The 23,293-nt window shown below is 43.9% G+C and overlaps 1 protein-coding gene across 4 annotated transcripts in view; it reads left to right on the forward strand.

Moving 5' to 3' along the window:
- LOC121587475 (pre-mRNA 3' end processing protein WDR33) overlaps positions 1-21,937 on the forward strand; it is a 43,231-nt gene extending 21,294 nt beyond the window's left edge. The window contains exons 8-22 of one of the 4 annotated variants that reach the window (XM_041904436.2): positions 5,548-5,674; positions 6,074-6,228; positions 6,899-6,977; positions 7,295-7,405; positions 9,116-9,210; positions 9,380-9,466; positions 9,710-9,849; positions 9,994-10,086; positions 10,438-11,073; positions 11,656-11,716; positions 12,007-12,319; positions 16,647-16,807; positions 16,977-17,084; positions 17,460-17,660; positions 21,744-21,937. In XM_041904436.2, coding sequence (XP_041760370.2) covers positions 5,548-5,674; positions 6,074-6,228; positions 6,899-6,977; positions 7,295-7,405; positions 9,116-9,210; positions 9,380-9,466; positions 9,710-9,849; positions 9,994-10,086; positions 10,438-11,073; positions 11,656-11,716; positions 12,007-12,319; positions 16,647-16,807; positions 16,977-17,084; positions 17,460-17,660; positions 21,744-21,835 — 2,459 coding nt within the window. In that variant the 3' untranslated portion in view covers positions 21,836-21,937. Of the gene's footprint in view, positions 1-5,547; positions 5,675-6,073; positions 6,229-6,898; positions 6,978-7,294; positions 7,406-9,115; positions 9,211-9,379; positions 9,467-9,709; positions 9,850-9,993; positions 10,087-10,437; positions 11,074-11,655; positions 11,717-12,006; positions 12,320-16,646; positions 16,808-16,976; positions 17,085-17,459; positions 17,661-21,743 lie in introns of those variants that run through there. The other 3 variants (XM_041904437.2, XM_041904438.2, XM_041904439.1) reach the window with 3 other exon arrangements.
- The last annotated feature ends 1,356 nt before the right edge of the window (positions 21,938-23,293 follow it).

Here is a 23,293-nt window from a genome sequence, read left to right on the forward strand (position 1 = left end):
TTTTAATTGCATAGGTTTTCTTTATATAATATTTAGCTATAAAGGCTAATGCTAGTTCATAGCTATGTGCTCGATTTTATACACCTGTCAGCAACAGGTGTGGCTGAAATAGCCGAATCCACTCATTTGAAGGGGTGTCCACATACTTTTGTATATATAGTGTATATTCACAGGAACTGGTTTCAGTGCCCGTTGTTCTATATTAGTACATTATAAGAGTACACAGTTTGGTGTGTTCTTTTCTGTAGAGTGTGTGTGTCTGTCTGTCTGAAGGCAGGATCTTGATGGTTCAGCATGATTCACAGTTAGTCACAGTATGATCGATCAAGTCTTTGCCGTATAAACACCCTAGTCAGGAAAAACCCATTCCTCTTTGATTGCATGGTTTAATTTGTTTTAATAAAAGCTTGGAAGGGATTGGGGGTGTCATTGTAGAGCATATTGGCTAGCCACGCGAGTTGCCTGATCTCTCATGTAAGCTCGCAAGATCAGGCGGCTAGCAAGGCTACATATTTGCATCCTTGTGCGAATTGAATAAAATTGTTCCTGCCAAGCATGAATAAAGTAAACACCTTGTTTGCTAGTATTATGTTCATATGTTTACAGTTGCAGACAATTTTGAATACAAGTTAAGTTACATTGAACTATTCGCAGGCCATGCAGAAAGTTTGGCCTAATCTGCTAATTTCACAGATTATATACTGTATGCAATGTCATTGTAGTTGACTTGTCTTTTGAGCCTTGCAATAAATTCCACTGAACAAAAATATGAACGCAATATATAAAGTGTTGGTCCCATGTTTCATGAGCTGAAATAAAAGATCCCAGAAATGTTCCATATGCACAAAAAGCTTATTTCTCTAAAATGTTATGCACAAATTTGTTTACATTCCTGTTAGTGAGCATTTCTCCTTTGCCAAGATAATCCATCCACCTGACAGATGTGGCATATCAAGAAGCTGATTAAACAGCATAATCATTACACAGGTGCACCTTGTGCTGGGGACAATAAAAGGCCACTCTAAAATGTGCAGTTTTGTCACACAACACAATGTCACAGATGTCTCAAGTTTTGAGGGAGTGTGCAATTGGCATGCTGACTGCAGGAATGTCTACCAGAGCTTTTGCCAGAGAATTGAATGTTAATTTCTCTACCATAATCTGCCTCCAACGTCATTTTGGAAAATGTAGCACTACGTTCAACTGGCCTCACAACCACAGACCACATGTAACCACGCCAGCCAAGGACCTCCACATCCGGCTTCTTCACCTGAGACCAGCCACCCGGACAGCTGATGAAACTGTGGGTTTGCACAACCAAAGAATTTCTGCACAAACTGTCAGAAACCGTCTCAGGGAAGCTCATTTGCGTGCTCGTCGTCCTCACCAGTGTCTTGACCTGACTGCAGTTTGGCATCGTAACTGACTTCAGTGGGAAAATGCTCACCTTCGATGGCCACTGGCACACTGGAGAAGTTTCAACTGTACCGGGCAGACGGCATGTTGTGAACAGTGTCCCATGGTGGCGATGGGATTATGGTATGGGCATAAACTACGGACAACGAACACAATTGCTTTTTATTGATGGCGATTTGAATGCACAGAGATACCCGTACGAGATTCTGAGGCCCATTGTCGTGCTATTCATCCGGCGCCATCACCTCATGTTTCAGCATGATAATGCATGGCCCCATGTCGCAAGAATCTGTACACAATTCCTGCAAGCTGAAAATGTCCCGGTTCTTCCATGGCCTGCATACGTACCAGACATGTCACCCATTGAGCATGTTTGGGATGCTCTGGATCGACGTGTACGACAGCGTGTTCCAGTTCCCGCCAATATCAAGCAACTTTGCACAGCCATTGAAGAGGAGAGGGGGTCAACATTCCACAGGCCACAATCAACAGCCGGATCAACTCAATGCAATGGAGATGTCGTGCTGCATGAGGCAAATGGTGGTCACACCAGATACTGACTGTTTTTCTGATCACACCCCTACTTTTCTTTTCTTGTTTTGGCCAACAGATCTGTTGTCCCGGTCATGTGAAATCCATAGATTTGGGCCTAATGAATTCATCACAATTGACTGATTTCCTTATATGAACTGTAACTCCGTAAAATTGTTGCATGTTGTGTTTATATTTTTGTTCAGTGTAAATAAGCTTTACTGTGCTCGTTGAAGAATAATGCGGAACTGACCATTTACTTCAAACCAGTTTTGCTTGCTTTTGGTTTTTTGAGCCTTGCAATAAACTAAATAAACATTACTGTGCTCATTGAAGAATAAATGCAGAATTGAACTTTTAGATGAAAACAGTTTGCCAGTTTGGACACCCTCATATTTTGATATAACCTGATGCATTAGACTACCGTGGGTTGACAATGTTTTTTTCTTTTTCTTTTTGCTATTGAGAAGCCGTATATGAACCAAAACTAGAGATGTGCACGCTGTACTCAGATTTGTGCAGATTTTCCATTGATTAGTCTGTGTTGTCTTCAGTGAATTGACTTTCATTGATCACTACTATTTCACTTATTCGTTTTTTGTTTCCACTGTAAGTAATTGATTAGCTATGAGTTCACAATTTTCTTATTGAATTAATGTGCTTTTACAGCAGAGATGCCTAGCTGTACTTCTAGGGTAAATGTATATGGCACTATGCCTAGTGGTAAAAAAGAAAAAGAAAGATACAGCAGTTTTTAACTAAAATGCATTTTTTTTCCTGATCTTGTCTGGTGGAGTAAGGGAGGCACAAAGTATTTAATAGATTATCAGATACTCAACAAGAAGGTCTGATTTCATTATTACGGAAACAGGATCCAAGTGGTAAATATAAAGATCCAGTCCATTAAAAAGATTGGAGGCCCCTTACACTTCAGTGTTGTGATGCAAAAATTATAGCAAAATGTATAGAGTTGTTGGATATTATTAATCCTAATCAGACAGGTATTTTACATAATATAAGACAAGTACTGGAAACAATAGAATACTATGACAAATCTGGGAAACCAGGCCTGGTATTCATAGCTGACTTTGAAAACGTTTTTGATAAAGTACGATTGGAATTTATATATACAGTGGGGAGAACAAGTATTTGATACACTGCCGATTTTGCAGGTTTTCCTACTTACAAAGCATGTAGAGGTTATATTATAGGTACACTTCAACTGTGAGAGACAGAATCTAAAACAAAAATCCAGAAAATCACTTTGTATGATTTTTAAGTAATTAATTTGCATTTTATTTTAGCGAATATTTTTAAAGTAAGATGTTTACACGATCAGTCCAATCAAAGCTACTGTACATATAATGTGATTTGACGTCATTTTGTCTGTGGCCAATAACCTTGAGCCTTCTTGGAAGGGCACTTCTAATGTAGCTCTATGGCAGGACCCAAAGGGCTTGACTTTTCAATGTCTACCCTTACTAAGGACTTAGACTTGGCGGTGACGTAGTGTCCCCATGAGTGACAGAACACTGAGCCAATCACGGCGCAACGCTCCTATTTTCTGCTGGCTTGCCCAACCACCACAGAAAGCACTGAGCTAGGCTGAAACACCTGCATTTTGGAGCTGCCTTACTCAAGAAAACAAAAGAGAGACCATGTTTGTATGCGGGTTTATTAACTCAATGATATATATATATATTTTTACATTGTTTGCAAACTGATATGTGACACGTATTAATGACAAAATAAAATGCAAAACAGGTGAGCCTTTTTTTTTATATATATTTTTTATGGGGCTCAAAACAGGTGGGGCTACCTGCCCTGAATGACGGGTCTCCCCTGCATGCGCATAACGTTTAGAAAACAGGAACAAGTGTCCGGGGGACAGGGCGAACAGGACGCTAGGCCACTGAATTTTTCCCCCGTGGTATCGCGATACTACTTGGTATCGTGATACATGGCCTGGTATCGTATCGTTAGTCAAATGTTGGTATCATGACAACACTAGATGAAATGGCATTTTCAGATACCATCACATAATGAACTAGGTAGATGCTTAGTGTAGAAATGTCACTCAGGTCAGTCATGTCACCAATGGTTCATACAGTAATTTATCTCCTATCACACACATTTACACATTGTTAAACCTTGTTGGTGTCTCTGGTCACCTTATCTTCATATCTTTTGTTATACTCACACACTCTCGCTCACACACTATATGTAATCTATGTGTAATTACTGTGAATTTTGTCTGTTACCACATCTACTGTTTTAATAATTAGGGGTTCATCAGCAAACTGGTGGAACGCTATTGTATTTGTCAGCGTTTATTATTATTATTTATTATTATTATTATTATTATACCAGATAACATGCAAATTCCTGTGAGATGGTGATGCCTAGGACAGCGCAACTTGGCATGATGGTAAAAGGCCAAAGGCCACACTCTCCCATGCAATGCCATGCCAATTGGCCACATGGTGGCGCTATAACAAGCGATTGAAAATGCTAACTTTGAAAGGTCAAGCCCCTCACCCTGTGTGACCTAGAGTCTTGAAATTTGGTACATAGATCCCTCTCCTCACAAGGAACACATTTGCCTCAAGAACGCATAAGGTCCGCCATGATGGATTTTCCGCCATTTTGAATTTTGTGAAAAACACTTAAAAAGCTACTCTGGCACCGAATGACCGATCTTCATGAAACTTGATATGTTGCATCTATGGACCAAGGTCTGTAAACTCACTACAATCCAGGCTAGTATGTCAAACAATATAGCTGCAACTGACCAATAAACATTCACGTGGGCGTGGTCTGTCACATTAATGCATATAAATCAGTCACGGATATTCGTATTATAACAAAAATTGGTACACATGCTCCAACACTGAAGACTCAACATATGCAAGCACATTTTTATATCTCTTCATCTGTTTGACTCAGTGATTAAATGTGGCACACATGCTCAAGGATGAGTCTAGCTAACCCCATTCATGCAAGCTTATTGGTTCCTAGCAGCCATATTGTTTCAGCTATAGTCTTGGAAAATAGTGTGTTTGAAGATGTGCATTCATAGATGCTATATACCAGATTTGGTGCCAATCGGTCTAGCGGTTCTGAAGAATACGTTTAAAATAGTCAACATCATTGAAAATGGTCCAAAATACATCAAAAGTATATTATATTGCATGATCTGTTTGATTTTGAGTTCTGATATTTGGCAAGCGTGATAAATAGCACAGAAGTAACTTGTCCTAGGGCAATGTGCCCAATTTCTCCTGATGGTGGCACAGTGGGCACACAGCTGAACCCTGGCAATGCTGCTTCCAGCTTTTATAATGTATATGCATTGGTACAAGACAGTATATTGCCCAAGTTTTATGTTTACACACCCTACAGTGAGTAAGGGTGGGATTGAGTGACTCCCCCTACACACACACACACACGCTGTATCTGTCACACACACCTGTAGTAGACCACACCACCTCTCAGATGCACATACAAGTTAACTATTGTATGTTGGTTCTGTCGTCCTTTTGCCTCTGACACACACACACACACACCCTTACACATATTAAATGTGTTCTTCCTCCACAGGTCACGGAGCTGACGTGAAGTGCGTGGACTGGCACCCCACTAAAGGCCTGGTGGTTTCCGGGAGCAAAGACAGCCAGCAGCCAATCAAATTCTGGGATCCCAAAAGCGGGCAGAGTTTGGCCACACTGTGAGTTTTACCCAGAGGCAGCAGAAGCAGCACACAGCTGGCATTAAGCACCCCATCCCCAAAACCCAGAGCCCCCTGAGAAATTATCGAACAAAATGTGTTACTTCTCGGTAACGATTAATGCTTTCTTGTTAAAATGACGTTGTAACCATGTAGTTTCTCAGTAGATTACAGATAGTAAAATGGTTAAATCTGTTTTAAAATGGTTGAGGCAACTTGGAGGACAGAAAGGAACTTATACCCTTTTTACACTACTGTGCCAAGCTGAACCGTACTGTGCTTGTTTGGATATTTGTCAGCAACTTGCTGGATGCACAACCAGGCCAGCTCAGCTTGCCTCAGCTTAGTAGTGTGTAAAAGGTATCAGTCCCTTACGCTTACTCTCCCCCCTCCCCCAAGTCACGCCCATAAGAACACGGTGATGGAGGTGAAGTGGAACCTGAATGGTAACTGGTTGCTGACAGCGTCCCGCGACCACCTGTGTAAGCTCTTTGACATCCGCAACCTCAAGGAGGAGCTGCAGGTGTTCCGGGGCCACAAGAAAGAGGCCACAGGTGTGTGTGAGAGAACCTGTATTTCTGCTTTGACTTGACTGATGTGACTTGGCCTATTCCATTCAGCACTTAGTGTAGTAAATGGCCTCTGATGTAGCTAGAGGAATATTATGATGCCAAATGTTTGGTTTATTTACACTGGTGTGTGTGCGCCTGTGTGCTTGATTATAGTTAGTGTTGCTATGGATTGTTTCTGCTGTGTTCTGCTCTTTCAAGGATGTGAATGTTCTCTATAATTCTTGCTGGTGGGCAGGGGAAACTCCTTGAGTTGAGAGACCACTTTATTTTTGTGGGGATCCTGAGTTTCGGATACATTTTTTTTTTTCTTTACCTTTTATTTTGTCAGGGAGTCATACTGAGACCAAGGTCTCTTTTACACATGAGTTACAGAAATATACACATCAAATACAAAACGCAATAAGAAAAAAAGCACCATCATAAAAAAACACATTCATCAGTAAAAAGGTCCTCAATCAGGTTTCTGAATTGCCCTAGAGGCACCAAGACATCCAATTTAAGAGCATTGAAGATTGTTCCATAAATATGGTGCAAAAAAACTAAAAGCTGATATACATAACTCAGAGACAGATGGAATTTCAAGAGTTAACCATCCCTGAGAAATAATGTGTGTATGTTTGTGAAATATATGTGTTAAACCTCTTGTCTACAGCTGTAGCATGGCACCCTGTCCACGAGGGCCTGTTTGCCAGCGGAGGCTCGGACGGATCCCTCCTCTTCTGGAACGTAGGGTAAGAGTGACAGCTCAACCCTCCAACTGACACACAGGATGTAATTTCCTCTACCAATCATTGGCCAAAGGCTTGATTTCTTTGCATCAGTCATTTCAATGAACATAGTTCAAATGTATGATAGCAAGCATTAATCATGTGGAAGGGGGCAATGCTCATAAATATAGTCTGAATACCTCTGAACATGAATCATTCCTCCACAAAGCCTATATTAATGACATTATGCATGTTACAAATGACTGGGGTCATTACCATTTATGACCGTTTTCATGTCACGTCATGCTCTTATCTTGTATTTCTACTGTGCTTTCTGTCAGGGTGGAGAAGGAGGTGGGTGGTATGGAGATGGCCCATGAGGGCATGATCTGGAGCCTGGCGTGGCACCCACTTGGGCACATCCTCTGCTCTGGATCCAACGACCACACCAGGTAAGCTTACAAATACACAAGCCATAGAGGATCAAAAACATAGACATAACTCTCCACCCATACCAGAACAGGGAAGACAGGGAAGCTAGGCTACAAGGAATTGTTCATAAGGTTAATAGATGGGGTTGTAACAATTAACCGATATGGCTCGGAATCCTGTTCAAATGTTTAAGATACGAGTGCATCGGGACTCCAAACCAATCCAAATGTAGCATGTATCGGTCAGAAAATTCAAATGTTACGAACTGCCGGTTCACTAAATGTTTACTCTGATTTACTTTTTACCTTCTGAAAATGTGTCTCATCTTTTTTGGGATTGATCTGGTACGTCTACTCCTGCATGTAACTGCCAGGGTTTCCGTTGTTGAAGCACCTTTGGCAGCGATTACAGCCTCAAGCCTTTTTGGGTATGACGCTACAAGCTTGGCACACCTGTATTTGGGGAGTTTCTCCCATTCTTCTCTGCAGATCCTCTCAAGCTCTGTCAGGTTGAATGGAGAGCGTCGCTGCACACCTATTTTCAGGTCTCTCCAGAGATGTTCGATCAGGTTCAAGTCCGGGCTCTGGCTGGGCCACTCAAGGACATTCAGAGACTTGTCCCGAAGCCACTCCTGCATTGTTTTGGCTGTGTGCTTAGGGTCGTTGTCCTGTTGGAAGGCGAACCTTCGCCCCAGTCTGAGAACCTGCTCCAGAGCGCTCAGGACTTCATCAAGGATCTCCCCAGACCTGTGCCGACACAATCCTGTCTCTGAGCTCTACTGACAATTCCTTCGACCTCATGGCTTGGTTTTTGCCCTGACATGCACTGTCAACTGTGGGGCCTTATATAGACAGGTGTGTGCCTTTCCAAATCATGTCCAATCAATTGAATTTACCACAGGTGGACTCCCAAGTTGTAGAAACATTTCAAGGATGATCAATGGAAACAGGGTGCACCTGAGCTCAAATTCGAGTCTCATAGCAAAGGGTCTGAATACTTATGTAAATATTGTATTTCTGTTTTTTATTTGTAATAAATTAGCAAACATTTCTAAAAACCTGTTTTCGTTTTGTCATTATGGGGTATTGTGTGTAGATTGAGAATTTGTAATTTTTTTATCCATTTTAGAATAAGGCTGTAACGTAACAAAATGTGGAAAAAGTCAAGGGGTCTGAATACTTTCACTGTATGGAACTGCTTTCATCAGGTGTGCTGTCTAGAATGGAGTTTTCCCGCGAATTGCATTTTGGAAAATGTTTGAAAATAACTTTTTAATGGCTGCTTCATTACAGGAGTTGCATGTTCTGTTAATCTAAATGCGATTTCTGTCATTCACCCATTTATTATTCATTTAGAATGGAAAATAATTGTCTTTATGCAACAAATGTTAGTGCATCGAACCGCATCATATCGAACCAAATCGCATTGTTTCGTTCGTCTAATCACACCGAATCATTTCGAACTTAAACGTATCGTTCCTGTATTGTATCTAGAAGTGTATCGAATCATCTTGAAAAGGGAGAATGTACACACCCCTATTGATAGACATTTCTCTCATATTTCTATTGTAACATTGTTTGATAACGACTCAGTTGCTTGAAGTAGGTTTTGAGTTTGATTTCCGCATTGGCTGCATACTGAATATATGTGTCATCTCAAATGTCTGGTCAGATGGGCTTTGAAGTGTTCCCTGCCTGATTTCTCTCCCTATCTCTCGCTTTCTTTCTCAGTAAATTCTGGACCAGGAATCGCCCAGGGGACAAGATGAGGGACAGATACAATCTGAATTTGTTACCAGGGATGTCAGAGGATGGAGTGGAATACGGTGTGTGTGTGTGTGTGTGTGTGTGTGTGTGTGTAAATATGTACGCTGTGTGTTTTAGTTTTTCTGTGGTGTTTGTGCACGTGAGTTGGCACGTGCAACCAGACAAGTTTGTCCAGTCAAGGTTACATAGTGTCACCATTTGACTTGTGGTTCTGGGTTTGTTTTCCAGATGATATGGAGCCAAACAGTTTAGCTGCCATTCCTGGCATGGGGATCCCTGACCAGTTCAAAGCTGCCATGGAACAAGAGGCAAGCGGTGAGGACACCCATTCACACTTTACCCTACGCAAAGTCTCATCTAAGTCAAAGAAATGGTTTGGGGGGGGGTAAAGGTGTAGTTTTGTAGGTGAATTAGCTCTAACAAAGGTAAAGCAATGGACTGTGACTTTTACAGTCTTTATAGTCCTAGCAATGTAATATACAGTAGGTGATGTTTGGTGGCTGCAAGGTTGGAGTGGTACTGGTGGACTATGGGTAATGTAGTTCGATTTTTCTCAAGGTAAAGAGACTGCATCCGAGGAGGAGATGAGCATCCCAGGTTTGGATTGGGGGATTGAGGAGATTTTACAGAAAGACCTGAAGAAAGTGCCACAGAAGAAGGTCCCCTACGCCAAACCCATCCCTGCCCAATTCCAACAGGTACCTTCAATTTTGTAAACATTCATGTTGACGTCAAGAAAAAGTAGCAAGACATAGGTCTGTTGTGAGTAAATGTAGTATTTGCTCTGTGACATCTCTTAGTATCTCACTTCATTTGTCTCCTTCCCCCTCTCCATCCTTAAGGCCTGGGCAGATAATAAGGTTCTTCTCATGCCCCCAGGAGGAGAGAAGAAGAAAATGGACGAGAAGACCAACACCAACCCGATGATGCTAGAGGTGAGAGGTCCGAGGCAAAGTGCCCACTTTGAAACAAACAAATACCTAAATGTGTGACAAAAGTGTGAAAGTGACAAAAATGGGTAACATGAAAGAGTGATTGCAAGAGAAATACATTTTAGGTCAATGGTCAACAACCCTAGTCCTGGACAGCAGCTACAGGCTTTTGTTTCAGCAAGTTGAATCGGGTGTCTTATTGCTGGGATGGAACAAAAGTCAGCACACCCAGTACCAGAGTTGTTGACCACTGTGACAGGTGGTGTACTGCTCATAGTCACGCAAGAAGTGAGAAACAGTAGAGATTGAAAATGCAGTATAGGTTGATTTAGCGACATATCTTATTTTCCCCAGCAAATGAAGATGGACCGTTTGAATCCGATGGACGGGAACATGCCTCCCCCAGGAGGCCCACAAGGACCCATGCCACCTTTCCCTGGCCAGGGAGGACCCATGCCCCCACCCCCTCAGGGCTTCCCCCAGTCTATGCCACCTCAGCAGATGCCCCACATCATTGGCATGATGGGTCCTCCGGACCACCACGGGCCCCAGGGCATGCAGAGGCACCCCGGCCCCCACAGAAACATGGGCCCCCAGGGGCCTCACGGCATGCCTCCCGGACCCAGAGGGATGCAGGGGCCGCCCGGAAACATGCAGGGCCCCCCGTCGGTAGCAATGATGGGGCCCCCTCCTCGAGGCCAGGGGGGCATGATGGGCCCACAGGGACCCATGCAGGGAGTAGTGGGGATGGGGCCTCCCATGCAGAACCCTCCAAGGACACATTGCAACATGCCAGGCATGGGGGGCATGCCTGTGATGGGTAACATGCAGGGGCCACCCCCGGGTGGGATGCACAGACCACCGCAGGGTAACATGCAAGGACCCCCTGGCAACATGCAGGGCCCCCCTGGAAACATGCAAGGACCCCCAGGCAATATGCAGGGACTACCAGGCAACATGCAGGGGCCTCCGTCCTACATGCAGCACCAGGTGAGATTGTCAAACTAGCTGTCAAACCCCCCCAAAATGTGTTGGAAATATGAAGGCAGGCTCTCTAAATAAAAATGTGACAAGGTTTTGTTGAATCTTCAGAGGTAAAAATTCACCTGGGCTGGATTGTTCTGTGGCGGTCATTGTAGCAACATTGTGTCATTGGTTAGCCAACTTGCTAGCTACATTGAGGTAAAACTCATTAGTCAGTAAGGCCTTTTGTGTGCCTTTTTTGGGGCCTTTGTTTGTGTGCACCATGAAATTATCCAAGATAGTTCAATCCAATGCTTGTTGAAACTATTCGATAAGGGTTTTGTGGGAACCTGACTTAAGAATTAACTGAACAGTCACCAATTCTACCCAGCCCTATTGCTTGTTGTGAACGATATCTTCCAACATAATCCTCCTTGTCTTTCAAATGGTGCTGACATTATACAGATATTTGACATGCAGAAAGAAGCCTGCTAGAAGAGGCTATTTGTAACTCTAGTATGCTTCCCTCGCTCCGCTCGCTCTCATGTGAGTAAAATAAAGTTATGGCTGGTAAAGCAGACTAAATCCTAAAAACAACATATCTCACAGGTGGGCCAAAACTCTGGACCCATGATGCATGGGATGGGGCAGCAAGGACCCAATGGCAAAGGTAGGAGAACCCAAATTCTCAGACCAGAGAAGATTTACTTTTCAAACACATATACTGTATTACAAAATACAGTTGATACCTACCGTCATAAACACTTAGGGCTGGTTTCCCAGACACAGATTAAGCCTAGTCCTGGACTAAAAAGGATTCTCAATGGAGATTCTCCAATGAAAGAGCTTTGTTTTATCTGACATTCATTTCAGTGCCCTCTATATTTTGACTAATTTTATTTCAGGATGTTAACGGCACTGTTGTCTATTGTTTGTCTGCATGTCGCCGATTCTCCCAAGGAGATACCCGAGGGCCTCCCAACCACCACATGGGTCCTCCACCTGGAGGCCAGGGCGGCTCTGGGGGCTCCGACCAGGGCTCCGGTTCTTACTGGGGAGACTCCGAGCAGGGGCGCCGCGGACCCTCAGACTTTAATGAGGGGGGCCAGGACTTCCACGGACGGAGAGAGGAGAGCTGCAGGCGAGGGTTCGGCCAGGACTACCAGGGAGGCCACAGAGGGGGAGGGCAAGGAGGAGAAGGGGGAAACTGGGGCTCTTCTGAGGAAAGATTTCCCCACGATGTGGGAGAGTTCCGAGGCCGCAGGGATGACAGGTTAGAAATACCAAAAATCAAATCAAATCAAATCAAATCAAATTTTATTGGTCACATGCGCCGAATACAACAAGTGCAGACATTACAGTGAAATGCTTACTTACAGCCCTTAACCAACAGTGCGTTTATTTTAAACAAAAAAAGTAAGAATAAAACAACAAAAAAAAAAAAAAAAAAAAAAGTGTTGAGAAAAACAAAGAGCAGAAGTAAAATAAAGTGACAGTAGGGAGGCTATATATACAGGGGGGTAACGGTGCAGAGTCAATGTGCGGGGGCACCGGCTAGTTGAGGTAGTTGAGGTAATATGTACATGTGGGTGGAGTTAAAGTGACTATGCATAAATACTTAACAGAGTAGCAGCAGCGTAAAAAGGATGGGGTGGGGGGCAGTGCAAATAGTCCGGGTAGCCATGATTAGCTGTTCAGGAGTCTTATGGCTTGTGGGTAGAAGCTGTTGAGAAGTCTTTTGGACCTAGACTTGGCACTCCGGTACCGCTTGCCGTGCGGTAGCAGAGAGAACAGTCTATGACTAGGGTGGCTGGAGTCTTTGACAATTTTGAGGGCCTTCCTCTGACACCGCCTGGTATAGAGGTCTTGGATGGCAGGGAGCTTTGCCCCAGTGATGTACTGGGCCGTACGCACTACCCTCTGTAGTGCCTTGCGGTCAGAGGCCAAGCAGTTGCCATACCAGGCGGTGATGCAACCAGTCAGGATGCTCTCGATGGTGCAGCTGTAGAATTTTTTGAGGATCTGAGGACCCATGCCAAATCTTTTTAGTCTCCTGAGGGGGAATAGGCTTTGTCGTGCCCTCTTCACGACTGTCTTGGTGTGCTTGGACCATGATAGTTCGTTGGTGATGTGGACACCTTGCTTTTCGTTTGTGACCTCTAATCTTGTGTCTCTCTACTTACGCCCGTGCCATCAGCCACTTCTACCGGCTCTCTAACCTGCATCTTTATACTTACTTGAAATCTCACCTAAGCGCTCATACAGTGTTTACATGTACCTCTACACCTTAATTAAATTCATCTATGATTTTCAAGAAGCAAACTTCATATTATTTTCGCTTTGGTCTTCCAACAACATGCGGGAGGAAACAGGGCAATAGCTGCTCTGAGCGCCCGTCTCCCCTAATCTGCATCGGATGCGCTAGTAAATGCGCTGCTACTCACAGAATGTCAAGGTACTGCGTGCATTTAACCAAATCTTGCAGTTTGGTCCGGACTGCGTTCTCACCTGCAGCGAACTGCACCACGGTACGAATGGAATCGAACCAAGACCAACTTTTTTTGAGCGAACCACGGTGCATTGTTTAGTGCACTCCCGAGTGCAGATAGTGTTCACACTAGTCCAGATGAACCGAACAAAGTGGGAAAACGCGCCAGAGTTCGGGAAAAACCGCTCCAAACCAATTTAGTGTGAAAGTCTCACCTCTCACCTACTTTTTACATAATTCTCATCTTGACCGCATCCTTTGACTTTCAAACCTACCTTTGCTCTGATCCCTTACTTACTATATTAAAGTATCTATGGGTTGCTTCCACATCAAAACTCTGGGCCTATGTGTCAGGTATGATGGTTATGAGGGTCTAGGAGAGGCGTTTGACCAGAGGCAGAGAGACAGGCGGCCTCCACCGAGGCATGGCCAGGACTCATGACACGTGGGTCTAACTTTCCTACTAACTTGCCAACAAAATGTCCTACTAACTCACTTTCCTACCATCTCGCCAACAAATGTTTCTACCAATTCGCCACCTAGCTTTTCTACCAACTTGCCACCTAGCTTTTCTACCAACTTGCCACCTAGCTTTTCTACCAACTTGCCACCTAGCTTTCCTACCAACTCGCCGACCAACTCGCCAACAAGCTTTTCTACCAACTCTCACACATTAACTGTCCACCTAACTCGCAACCTATCTTTCCTACAAAATCGTCTACTAACCCGCCGACCAACTTTCCTATTAACTTTGTACAGTCTAAACCACTGTGAAATATATTTTCCATTACCAATCATATTGTATTTTAAGCTGTTTGAAGCTTTTGTACAAAACCGAAAGTAAAAGATGCAAAAATGAAACTCAAGAACGGGAAGCATAGAAATAGCGCACTTAGAACAGATCTACCACTTCTTAGACTTGCTTTGAATGAGAATGACAGATCTATAATATATGATAGAATTTCTATGTGAATTTGGTCGGGTCGCCCAAAAAGTTACATATTGCAGCTTTAAGAGAAGAGATAGAATGACATCAGTTAAATTGATGAAAGAATTTCAACAAGTGTTTGGAACTCTCTTTGTGAATTGCAGTATGTAATTATTAATTGTTTTATCCTTGTTTAACAACTGACCCACAGATCTTCTTAAAGAATCTTGTAAGGCTTCAAGCTTACTTTTAAAGAGGCATTTTCTCAGATATCTGCAATACAGGTATGATTGAAGAATGAAGCAGGTGTTAATCATGTGCTTTACAACATAGTAAGCAGCAGTTGACTACTCCGTTGTCAACACTTTGATTAAATCAGTAGACCTATATCAAGATCTTTGAAAATACCATGTAAGTATGATTAGCATTTAAAACAATTCAATCGTTTTTTTTAAATCATATTTTGGACCAGAGTGACGCGATCGCGCCACTAAGCCTACAGTGAGGAGGGTTCACCATCTTCATAGAATGTTTTCATAATTTATCTGCAGATAATCGCCCAAAAACCTACCAGTTGCAAATTAGGGAGCCTAATGAACGGCTCTCTTACCGATGCGATTCGGTCGGCTACGAACGTCACTCACTTTAAGGTCACTGTCTGGCAAGTCCTGATGGACTTCATAACAAATATACAAACGAGATCTTTAGTTTACTTGTCCCGATGCGATACCATGGACATATAACTAAGTTGTATGATTTATGAACGGCAAGGATATGAGAGCCTTTATTCAATCAGTTCGACACCATTTATAAACTAGTCAAGCTCGCTGTTCGTCAATCAAATCACAGGAAGCCTATGTGCCAGCACTTCGTGGCTGCATATGAAACACGTGAAAGAAAATAAATAAATGTGCTAGAAAACAATAGGCTAAGTGGATGTCGACTCATCGTAAACACATATGGGACGTACAAATTGACTTACATAGACGATGAAGGAGCATCATGCGCTCTCCCTCCGTGTAAAGAAATTTGACTGAAACCACACCGTACACAACACACACCCAGGCAGTGGTGGAAAAGTACCCAATTGTCATACTTGAGTAAAAGTAAAGATGCCTTAATAGAAAATGACTGAAGTGAAAGTCACCCAGTAAAATACTACTTGAGTAAAAGTCAAGTATTTGGTTTAAAATATACTTAAGTATCAAAAGTAAAAGTATAAATCATTTCAATTTCCTTATATTAAGCAAACCAGACAACACAATTTCCATTTTTATTTTATTTACGGTTAGCTAGGGGCACACTCCTACACTCAGACATAATTTACAAACAATGCATGTGTTTAGTGAGTCCCCCCAGATAAGAGGCAGTAGAGATGACCAGGGATGTTCTCTTGATAAGTGTGTGAATTGGACAATTTTCCTGTCCTGCCAAGCATTCAAAATGTAACGAGTACTTTTGGGTGTCAGGGAAAATGTATGGAGTAAAAAGTACATTATTTTCTTTAGGAATGTAGTGAAGTAAAAGTTGTCAAAAATATAAATAGTAAAGTAGAGAGACCCCCCAAAACTACTTAAGTAGTACTTTATTTTTACTGAAGTACTTTACACCACTGCACCCAGGTAATTGGCAGCGGGACAGACAGACTGTCAAACCAGCAGGGTTTCTCTGTCATCGCTCACTTTGTGACTGACAGGCGCCTGTCCTTTCAATAGATCGCTAGAAGATGCATATCATTCATGCTAGCGGGAGAAGGCTCGGCTGACTTTTTTTTCTGACTTGCGAATTGAAAAGCAGCCTAGTTAATTCATATAGTTCATTCTAGTTCATTTAAGTGGAAAAAGTATGACAGCCGGCGCTAGTGGAAAACACTGTTATAACGCACCTGGGATTGAATCTCGGCCCAAGTCATCTTCTTAGTGGATGTTTCCTCTCATAACAGAAGCTGATGTGTTTTGTATCTTAGAAAGCAGTCATGTATTTTGACTAGCAGTTGCCATATCAAGCCTTGCACTACTGAGAGTAAGCAAAATCATATGTGATTTGTTTTCTAGCCTTTACTTAGTGTCCTGAGGTGTGAACCTCTCTTTTCCTGATATATAGTGTAAAGCATGGACAGTAGGGCATAGATGTTTCAAAGGGCCTGCTGTATCTCCACTCAAATGGGGTCCCTTTTCTGTGCAGGTACAGAGGGGGTGGACAGGGTCACCCTGGGGGGAGGGGGTTCCCTGATGAGTTTGGCGTGCAGGAGGAGAACTTTGACGCCTCAAATGAGATGGGTGGAGGTTGGGACAACGGAGAGAGGGGGAGACCCCCCCGAGGAGGGGGCCCACCCAGAGGAGGAGGTAAGACCAGCTGAGTTTGTGTTGTCTTTGTCACTTTCCTTTAATGATCTATCTTGTTTGTATTTTTATGTCTGTCCATCAATCTATGGGTCTTTCGTCTGTCTGTCTTTATGTCTGTCCATCAATCTATGGGTCCTATCTTTCACTCATCCGTCGGTTGTTACCTCAGGAGGTGGTGGAGGTAGACGCCAGGGCTTGCTCCCCAACCCCGATGAGTTCCCCCCACACTATGAGGAAGGCAGACGTCAAGAGGCCTGGGAGGGAGGGCGAAATCAAGGTAAAGGGGATGTCTATCGAACAAGGGTAGTCTGTGACGGGACATTTTGGTTAGCGTGGCAGGCCAACAGCTCCAAATGGACAATGCTAATGCTAGGAAAGAATAGCATAGTAGGCTAACCCTTACAAAAATCATGGCTAGCAGCGGGTCAGTCTCCCTCCATGTAATGTACACATTTCAAGATAGTGAAAGGACGTAAGCTACGTATACTGCAGCCCCAGATGATTTTTAGTGTGACAATACTGAGAATATTTTGACAGCTGAGAAACAGGTTATAAAATAAATACTGCCAAATATTGTGAGTAATAGGGTCCGTTTTAGCCACATCTCCCCATAGAGCCCAGTGTTTAGGTTATTGTGTGTGTTTGGTCCCAGGTCACGAGGCTTACCGAGAGAATCAGCGCTCGGAGCATGGCCAACCGCACAATAGCCCGTCCCCTGCCAACCGCGAGCACTCCTCCTGCCTGCAGGGCTTGGACATGGCCTCACTGCCCCCACGTAAACGCCCGTGGCACGACGGCTCGGGCACCGGAGACCGAGACTCCCCGGGAGCAGGGGCAGAGGACAGGACAGCAGGTATGCAGGGGAGAGGGGATGGGGATGGGGGGGGGGTGCTTGCGTATGTGTGTGACAGAGCTGGAGGAGTGTGTATGTGTTTGGCAATCACTGATGCGAAGGCTGTGAGTCATGTGTCCATTACTTTGAACTACTAGCAGGGGTGAAAGTAAGGCAGTGCGATACGGTCCAGTCCGGCGTCCCGGCAAAATAAATAGTGAGGGTATGCCGTACCAGGAAATAATGAGCCTATCACAATAATTAAAACTAAATGTCAAACTGTAGGCTACTACACCACTTTTTATCATTACTGCATGACAGAGGCATCAAAAATAAGCGAATTGACTTGAAAACGGGTGGTATAGCCTACGCTCCAAAATGCGATGTGGTTCGACGAGAACCCTGACATTTTGCCAAGGCAGAGATGAGTGGCCGACACCGAGACGCGTGCAGACAGCAGTGAATGCATAAATTCTGACCTAATGACAATCGCCAAATGTCCTTACACTTTTTGGTGTTTTGTGTAACGGATGTCTCTTTCCATTCACTACTGTTTGGAGGCTGGAAATATGTTTGCGAATGGATGAACGTGCCTGGGTAGCCTAGTAAAGGAGCCCTTTGAAGTGATTGTAAAGGTTGGTAGAGCATGTCGCTTGCAACGCCAGGGTTGTGGGTTCGATTCCCACGGGGGGCCAGTATGAAAAATGTATGCACTCACTAACTGTATGTCGCTCTGGATAAGAGCGTCTGCTAAATGACTAAAATGTCAAATGTAAATTGTTTGACAATCAGATAAACATAACGACTGGTTGTTTTAAACGCAACATGCAACAATTTCAAAGATTTACTGAGTTACTGTTCATATAAGGAAATCAGTCAATTGAAATAAATTCTTTAGGCCCTAATCTATGGATTTCACATGACTGGGAATGGATCAGAAAAACAGTTAGTATCTGGTATGACCACCATTTGCCTCATGCAGCGCGACACAGCTCCTTCGCATAGAGTTGATCAGGCTGTTGATTGTGGCCTGTGGAATGTTGTCCCACTCCTCTTCAATGGCTGTGCGAAGTTGATGGATATTGCCGGGAACTGGAACACGCTGTCGTACACGTCGATCCAGAGCATCCCAGACATGCTCAATGGGTGGTGACATTTCTGGTGAGTATGCAGACCATGGAAGAACTGGGACATTTTCAGCTTCTAGGAATTGTGTACAGATTCTTGCGACATGAGGTGATGTCATGGATTAATGGCACGACAATGGGCCTCAGGATCTCATCACGGTATCTCTGTGCATTCAAATTGCCATCGATAAAATGCAATTGTGTTCGTTGTCCGTAGGTTATGCCTGCCCATATCATAACTCCACCGCCACAATGGGGCAATCTGTTCACAACATTGACATCAGCAAACCGCTCGCCTACATGACGCCATACATGCTGTCTGCCATCTGCCCAGTACAGTTGAAACCGGGATTCATCCGTGAAGAGCACACTTCTCCAGCGTGCCAGGGGCCATCGAAGGTGAGCATTTGCCCACTGAAGCCGGTTACAACGCTGAACTGCAGTCAGGTCAAAACCCTGGTGAGGACGACGAGCACGCAGATGAGCATCCCTGAGATGGTTTCTGACAGTTTGTGCAGAAATCCTTCGGTTGTGCAAACCCACAGTTTCATCAGCTGTCCGTGTGGCTAGTCTCAGACGATCCCACAGGTGAAGGTCCCTGGATGTGGAGGTCCTGGGCTGGCATTGTTACACGTGGTCTGTAGTTGTGAGGCCAGTTGGACGTACTGCCAAATTCTCTAAAACAACGTTGGAGGTGGCTTATGGTAGAAAAATGTACATTCAATTCACCTGGCAACAGCTCTGGTGGATATTCCTGCAGTCAGCATGCCAATGGCACGCACCCTCAAAACTTGAGACATCTGTGGCATTGTGTTGTGTGACAAAACTGCACATTTTTGAGTCGACTTTTATTGTCCCGAGCACAAGGTGCACCTGTGTAATGATGCTGTTTAATCAGCTTCTTGATATGTCATACCTGTCAGGTGGATGGATTATCTTGGCAAAGGAGAAATGCTCACTTACAGGGACGTAAACAAATTTGTGCACAAAACTTGAGAGAAAAGCTTTTTGTGCGTTTGGAAAAGTTTTGGGATTTTTTATTTCAGCTCATGAAACATGGGACCAACACTTTACATGTTGCGTTTATATATTTGTCCAGTGTATGTATATGTGTATATATATATACAGTGGGGGAAAAAAGTATTTAGTAAGCCACCAATTGTGCAAGTTCTCCCACTTAAAAAGATGAGAGAGGCCTGTAATTTTCATCATAGGTACACGTCAACTATGACAGACAAATTGAGGAAAAATAATCCAGAAAATCACATTGTAGGATTTTTTATGAATTTATTTGCAAATTATGGTGGAAAATAAGTATTTGGTCACCTACAAACAAGCAAGATTTCTGGCTCTCACAGACCTGTAACTTCTTATTTAAGAGGCTCCTCTGTCCTCCACTCGTTACCTGTATTAATGGCACCTGTTTGAACTTGTTATCAGTATAAAAGACACCTGTCCACAACCTCAAACAGTCACACTCCAAACTCCACTATGGCCAAGACCAAAGAGCTGTCAAAGGACACCAGAAACAAAATTGTAGACCTGCACCAGGCTGGGAAGACTGAATCTGCAATAGGTAAGCAGCTTGGTTTTAAGAAATCAACTGTGGGAGCAATTATTAGGAAATGGAAGACATACAAGACCACTGATAATCTCCCTCGATCTGGGGCGCCACGCAAGATCTCACCCCGTGGGGTCAAAATGATCACAAGAACGGTGAGCAAAAATCCCAGAACCACACGGGGGGACCTAGTGAATGACCTGCAGAGAGCTGGGACCAAAGTAACAAAGCCTACCATCAGTAACACACTACGCCGCCAGGGACTCAAATCCTGCAGTGCCAGACGTGTCCCCCTGCTTAAGCCAGTACATGTCCAGGCCCGTCTGAAGTTTGCTAGAGTGCATTTGGATGATCCAGAAGAGGATTGTGAGAATGTCATATGGTCAGATGAAACCAAAATAGAACTTTTTGGTAAAAACTCAACTCGTCTTGTTTGGAGGACAAAGAATGCTGAGTTGCATCCAAAGAACACCATACCTACTGTGAAGCACGGGGGTGGAAACATCATGCTTTGGGGCTGTTTTTCTGCAAAGGGACCAGGACGACTGATCCGTGTAAAGGAAAGAATGAATGGGGCCATGTATCGTGAGATTTTGAGTGAAAACCTCCTTCCATCAGCAAGGGCATTGAAGATGAAACGTGGCTGGGTCTTTCAGCATGACAATGATCCCAAACACACCGCCCGGGCAACGAAGGAGTGGCTTCGTAAGAAGCATTTCAAGGTCCTGGAGTGGCCTAGCCAGTCTCCAGATCTCAACCCCATAGAAAATCTTTGGAGGGAGTTGAAAGTCCGTGTTGCCCAGCGACAGCCCCAAAACATCACTGCTCTAGAGGAGATCTGCATGGAGGAATGGGCCAAAATACCAGCAACAGTGTGTGAAAACCTTGTGAAGACTTACAGAAAACATTTGACCTGTGTCATGGCCAACAAAGGGTATAACACAAAGTATTGAGAAACTGTTGTTATTGACCAAATACTTATTTTCCACCATAATTTGCAAATAAATTCATTAAAAATCCTACAATGTGATTTTCGGGATTTTTTTTTCTCATTTTGTCTGTCATAGTTGACGTGTACCTATGATGAAAATTATAGGCCTCTCATCTTTAAGTAGGAGAACTTGCACAATTGGTGGCTGACTAAATTCTTTTTTCCCCCACTGTGTATATATATATATATATATATAAATAACTCTATGATTAGGCCCATGCATACGCTTATAGGAGGTCCCATACCGGGAAAAAATTAATTATACTAGCCTGGCACACCAGGACTTCTCTATTTGTCTTATATTGTCAGACTTCTATAATCTGTCTTTGCATTTTATTCTTCATTGGTATTAGGGTTAAAGTGATTTTATGTCCTGATTGGAAATTTTGCCCAACCCCAGTCTCTTGTCCTTCTGCTCCCTCCAGGCCGACCCCCCCAGAGAGAGGAAGGAGGCGGCAGAGGGATCTGGAGGGGAGCGCCACGTGGGGCCCCCAGAGGGGGAGGGCGTGGACAGTAGGAAGAACTCACTACCAACCTACCTACCAGCCCCCCACCAAACCGCCCCCCCCCCCATACCATACCTCCATGGCCCGACTGGGCAACAAGGACGAACTGCAAAGAGGACAGGGACCAAAAAAAGAGACACACACCCACAGCCAGCACCTCCCGTCCCACAGATCAGTGGATCAGTTCTGGGCTCAGACCACCTCTTCAGGCCTGTTTGGAAGGCTGGAGGATGGATTATTTACTGTGTGTATCGGGTCCTCTATGGAGAGGATAAGGTCCTTTATTACTGCATGTGTCGGAAGCCTCAGGTCTCTCACTACAGGATGGACAAGTGGCCTTCTTTACATTTGGATCCTTTCGATGATAGGCTCTGCCCTGTGGCTGTTTGCCACGCTCATTCTGATTGGTCGCCGCAGGTGTTGTCTGGTGGCCTGATTGGTCACAGGGAGGGTATGACAAGCTGGAGCAGTCCCTAATTGGTTGAGGTTTTTGTTCCAAGTTCAGACGCGGGTCACATAGCAGAATGGTTTTTGTCAGTGTGGTTTGAACAAAACAGGCAACAAACCTGGGGGTTTATTCAGGAGGGTGCAACGTTTAGAACATTGCAGACAGGCATTTATGGGATTCCTTATTCTGCATTAGGGAGAATTCTGTTCTCCTCAAAATATTTGTCTGAACGTTTTATAACGTGGCACCGTCCTGAATAAACCCCTGGAAACAGTTCATGTGATAATGTGAATGGTCCATAGTTTCTCTCTTCTACATGCACTGTCCCAATCAGACATAATAGAGAGGAGAGTCCAGGATCAACATTGAGCTTTGCAGATAGAAATACAATGCGCAGACCAGACAATTCTTTTTTTGTCAATTTTTTGTATGAGACTATAATAGAAATTTCTGCAAAATTTCACCCTCGTATCTGGTCTTTTTCTTTGGGCTCCTGTGCAATGACTGACTGTGGGGAAAAACGGCATACTTGTACACACTTAGCCTGGTCCTAGACCTGTTTGTGCTGTCTTGCCAACTCCTTTGGTCATGTTTGGAGTGACAATGACCATAGGAGGCAAGACATTACAAACACATCTGGGACCAGGCTAGTAGTATGCAATGGCATTCGGTAGGCCAATGTTAAGCGGTTCATTTAGTGCCCATGTCATCACATTAACCATTATTTCATAGACACCGTTAACAAGACACCGTTGCAGGCTACTATGACTCGTAAGCATATTCCCAATATCAAGGTGGCAGGTAGCCTAGCGCTTAAGAGTGTTGGGCCAGTAACCGAAAGGTCACTGGTTTGAATCCCCGAGCCCGACTAGGTGAAAAATCAGTTGATGTGCCCTTGAGCAAGGCACTTAACCCTAATTGCTCCTGTAAGTCACTCTGCTCAATGACTAAAATGTTAGGAAGGGCTAGGGCTAGGCCTATGCCTATATTACACCAGAACCGAAGACCATACATAGCCTAA

The sequence above is a fragment of the Coregonus clupeaformis genome, chromosome 18 (genome assembly GCF_020615455.1).
Source record: "Coregonus clupeaformis isolate EN_2021a chromosome 18, ASM2061545v1, whole genome shotgun sequence".
NCBI classification, from domain to species: domain Eukaryota; kingdom Metazoa; phylum Chordata; class Actinopteri; order Salmoniformes; family Salmonidae; genus Coregonus; species Coregonus clupeaformis.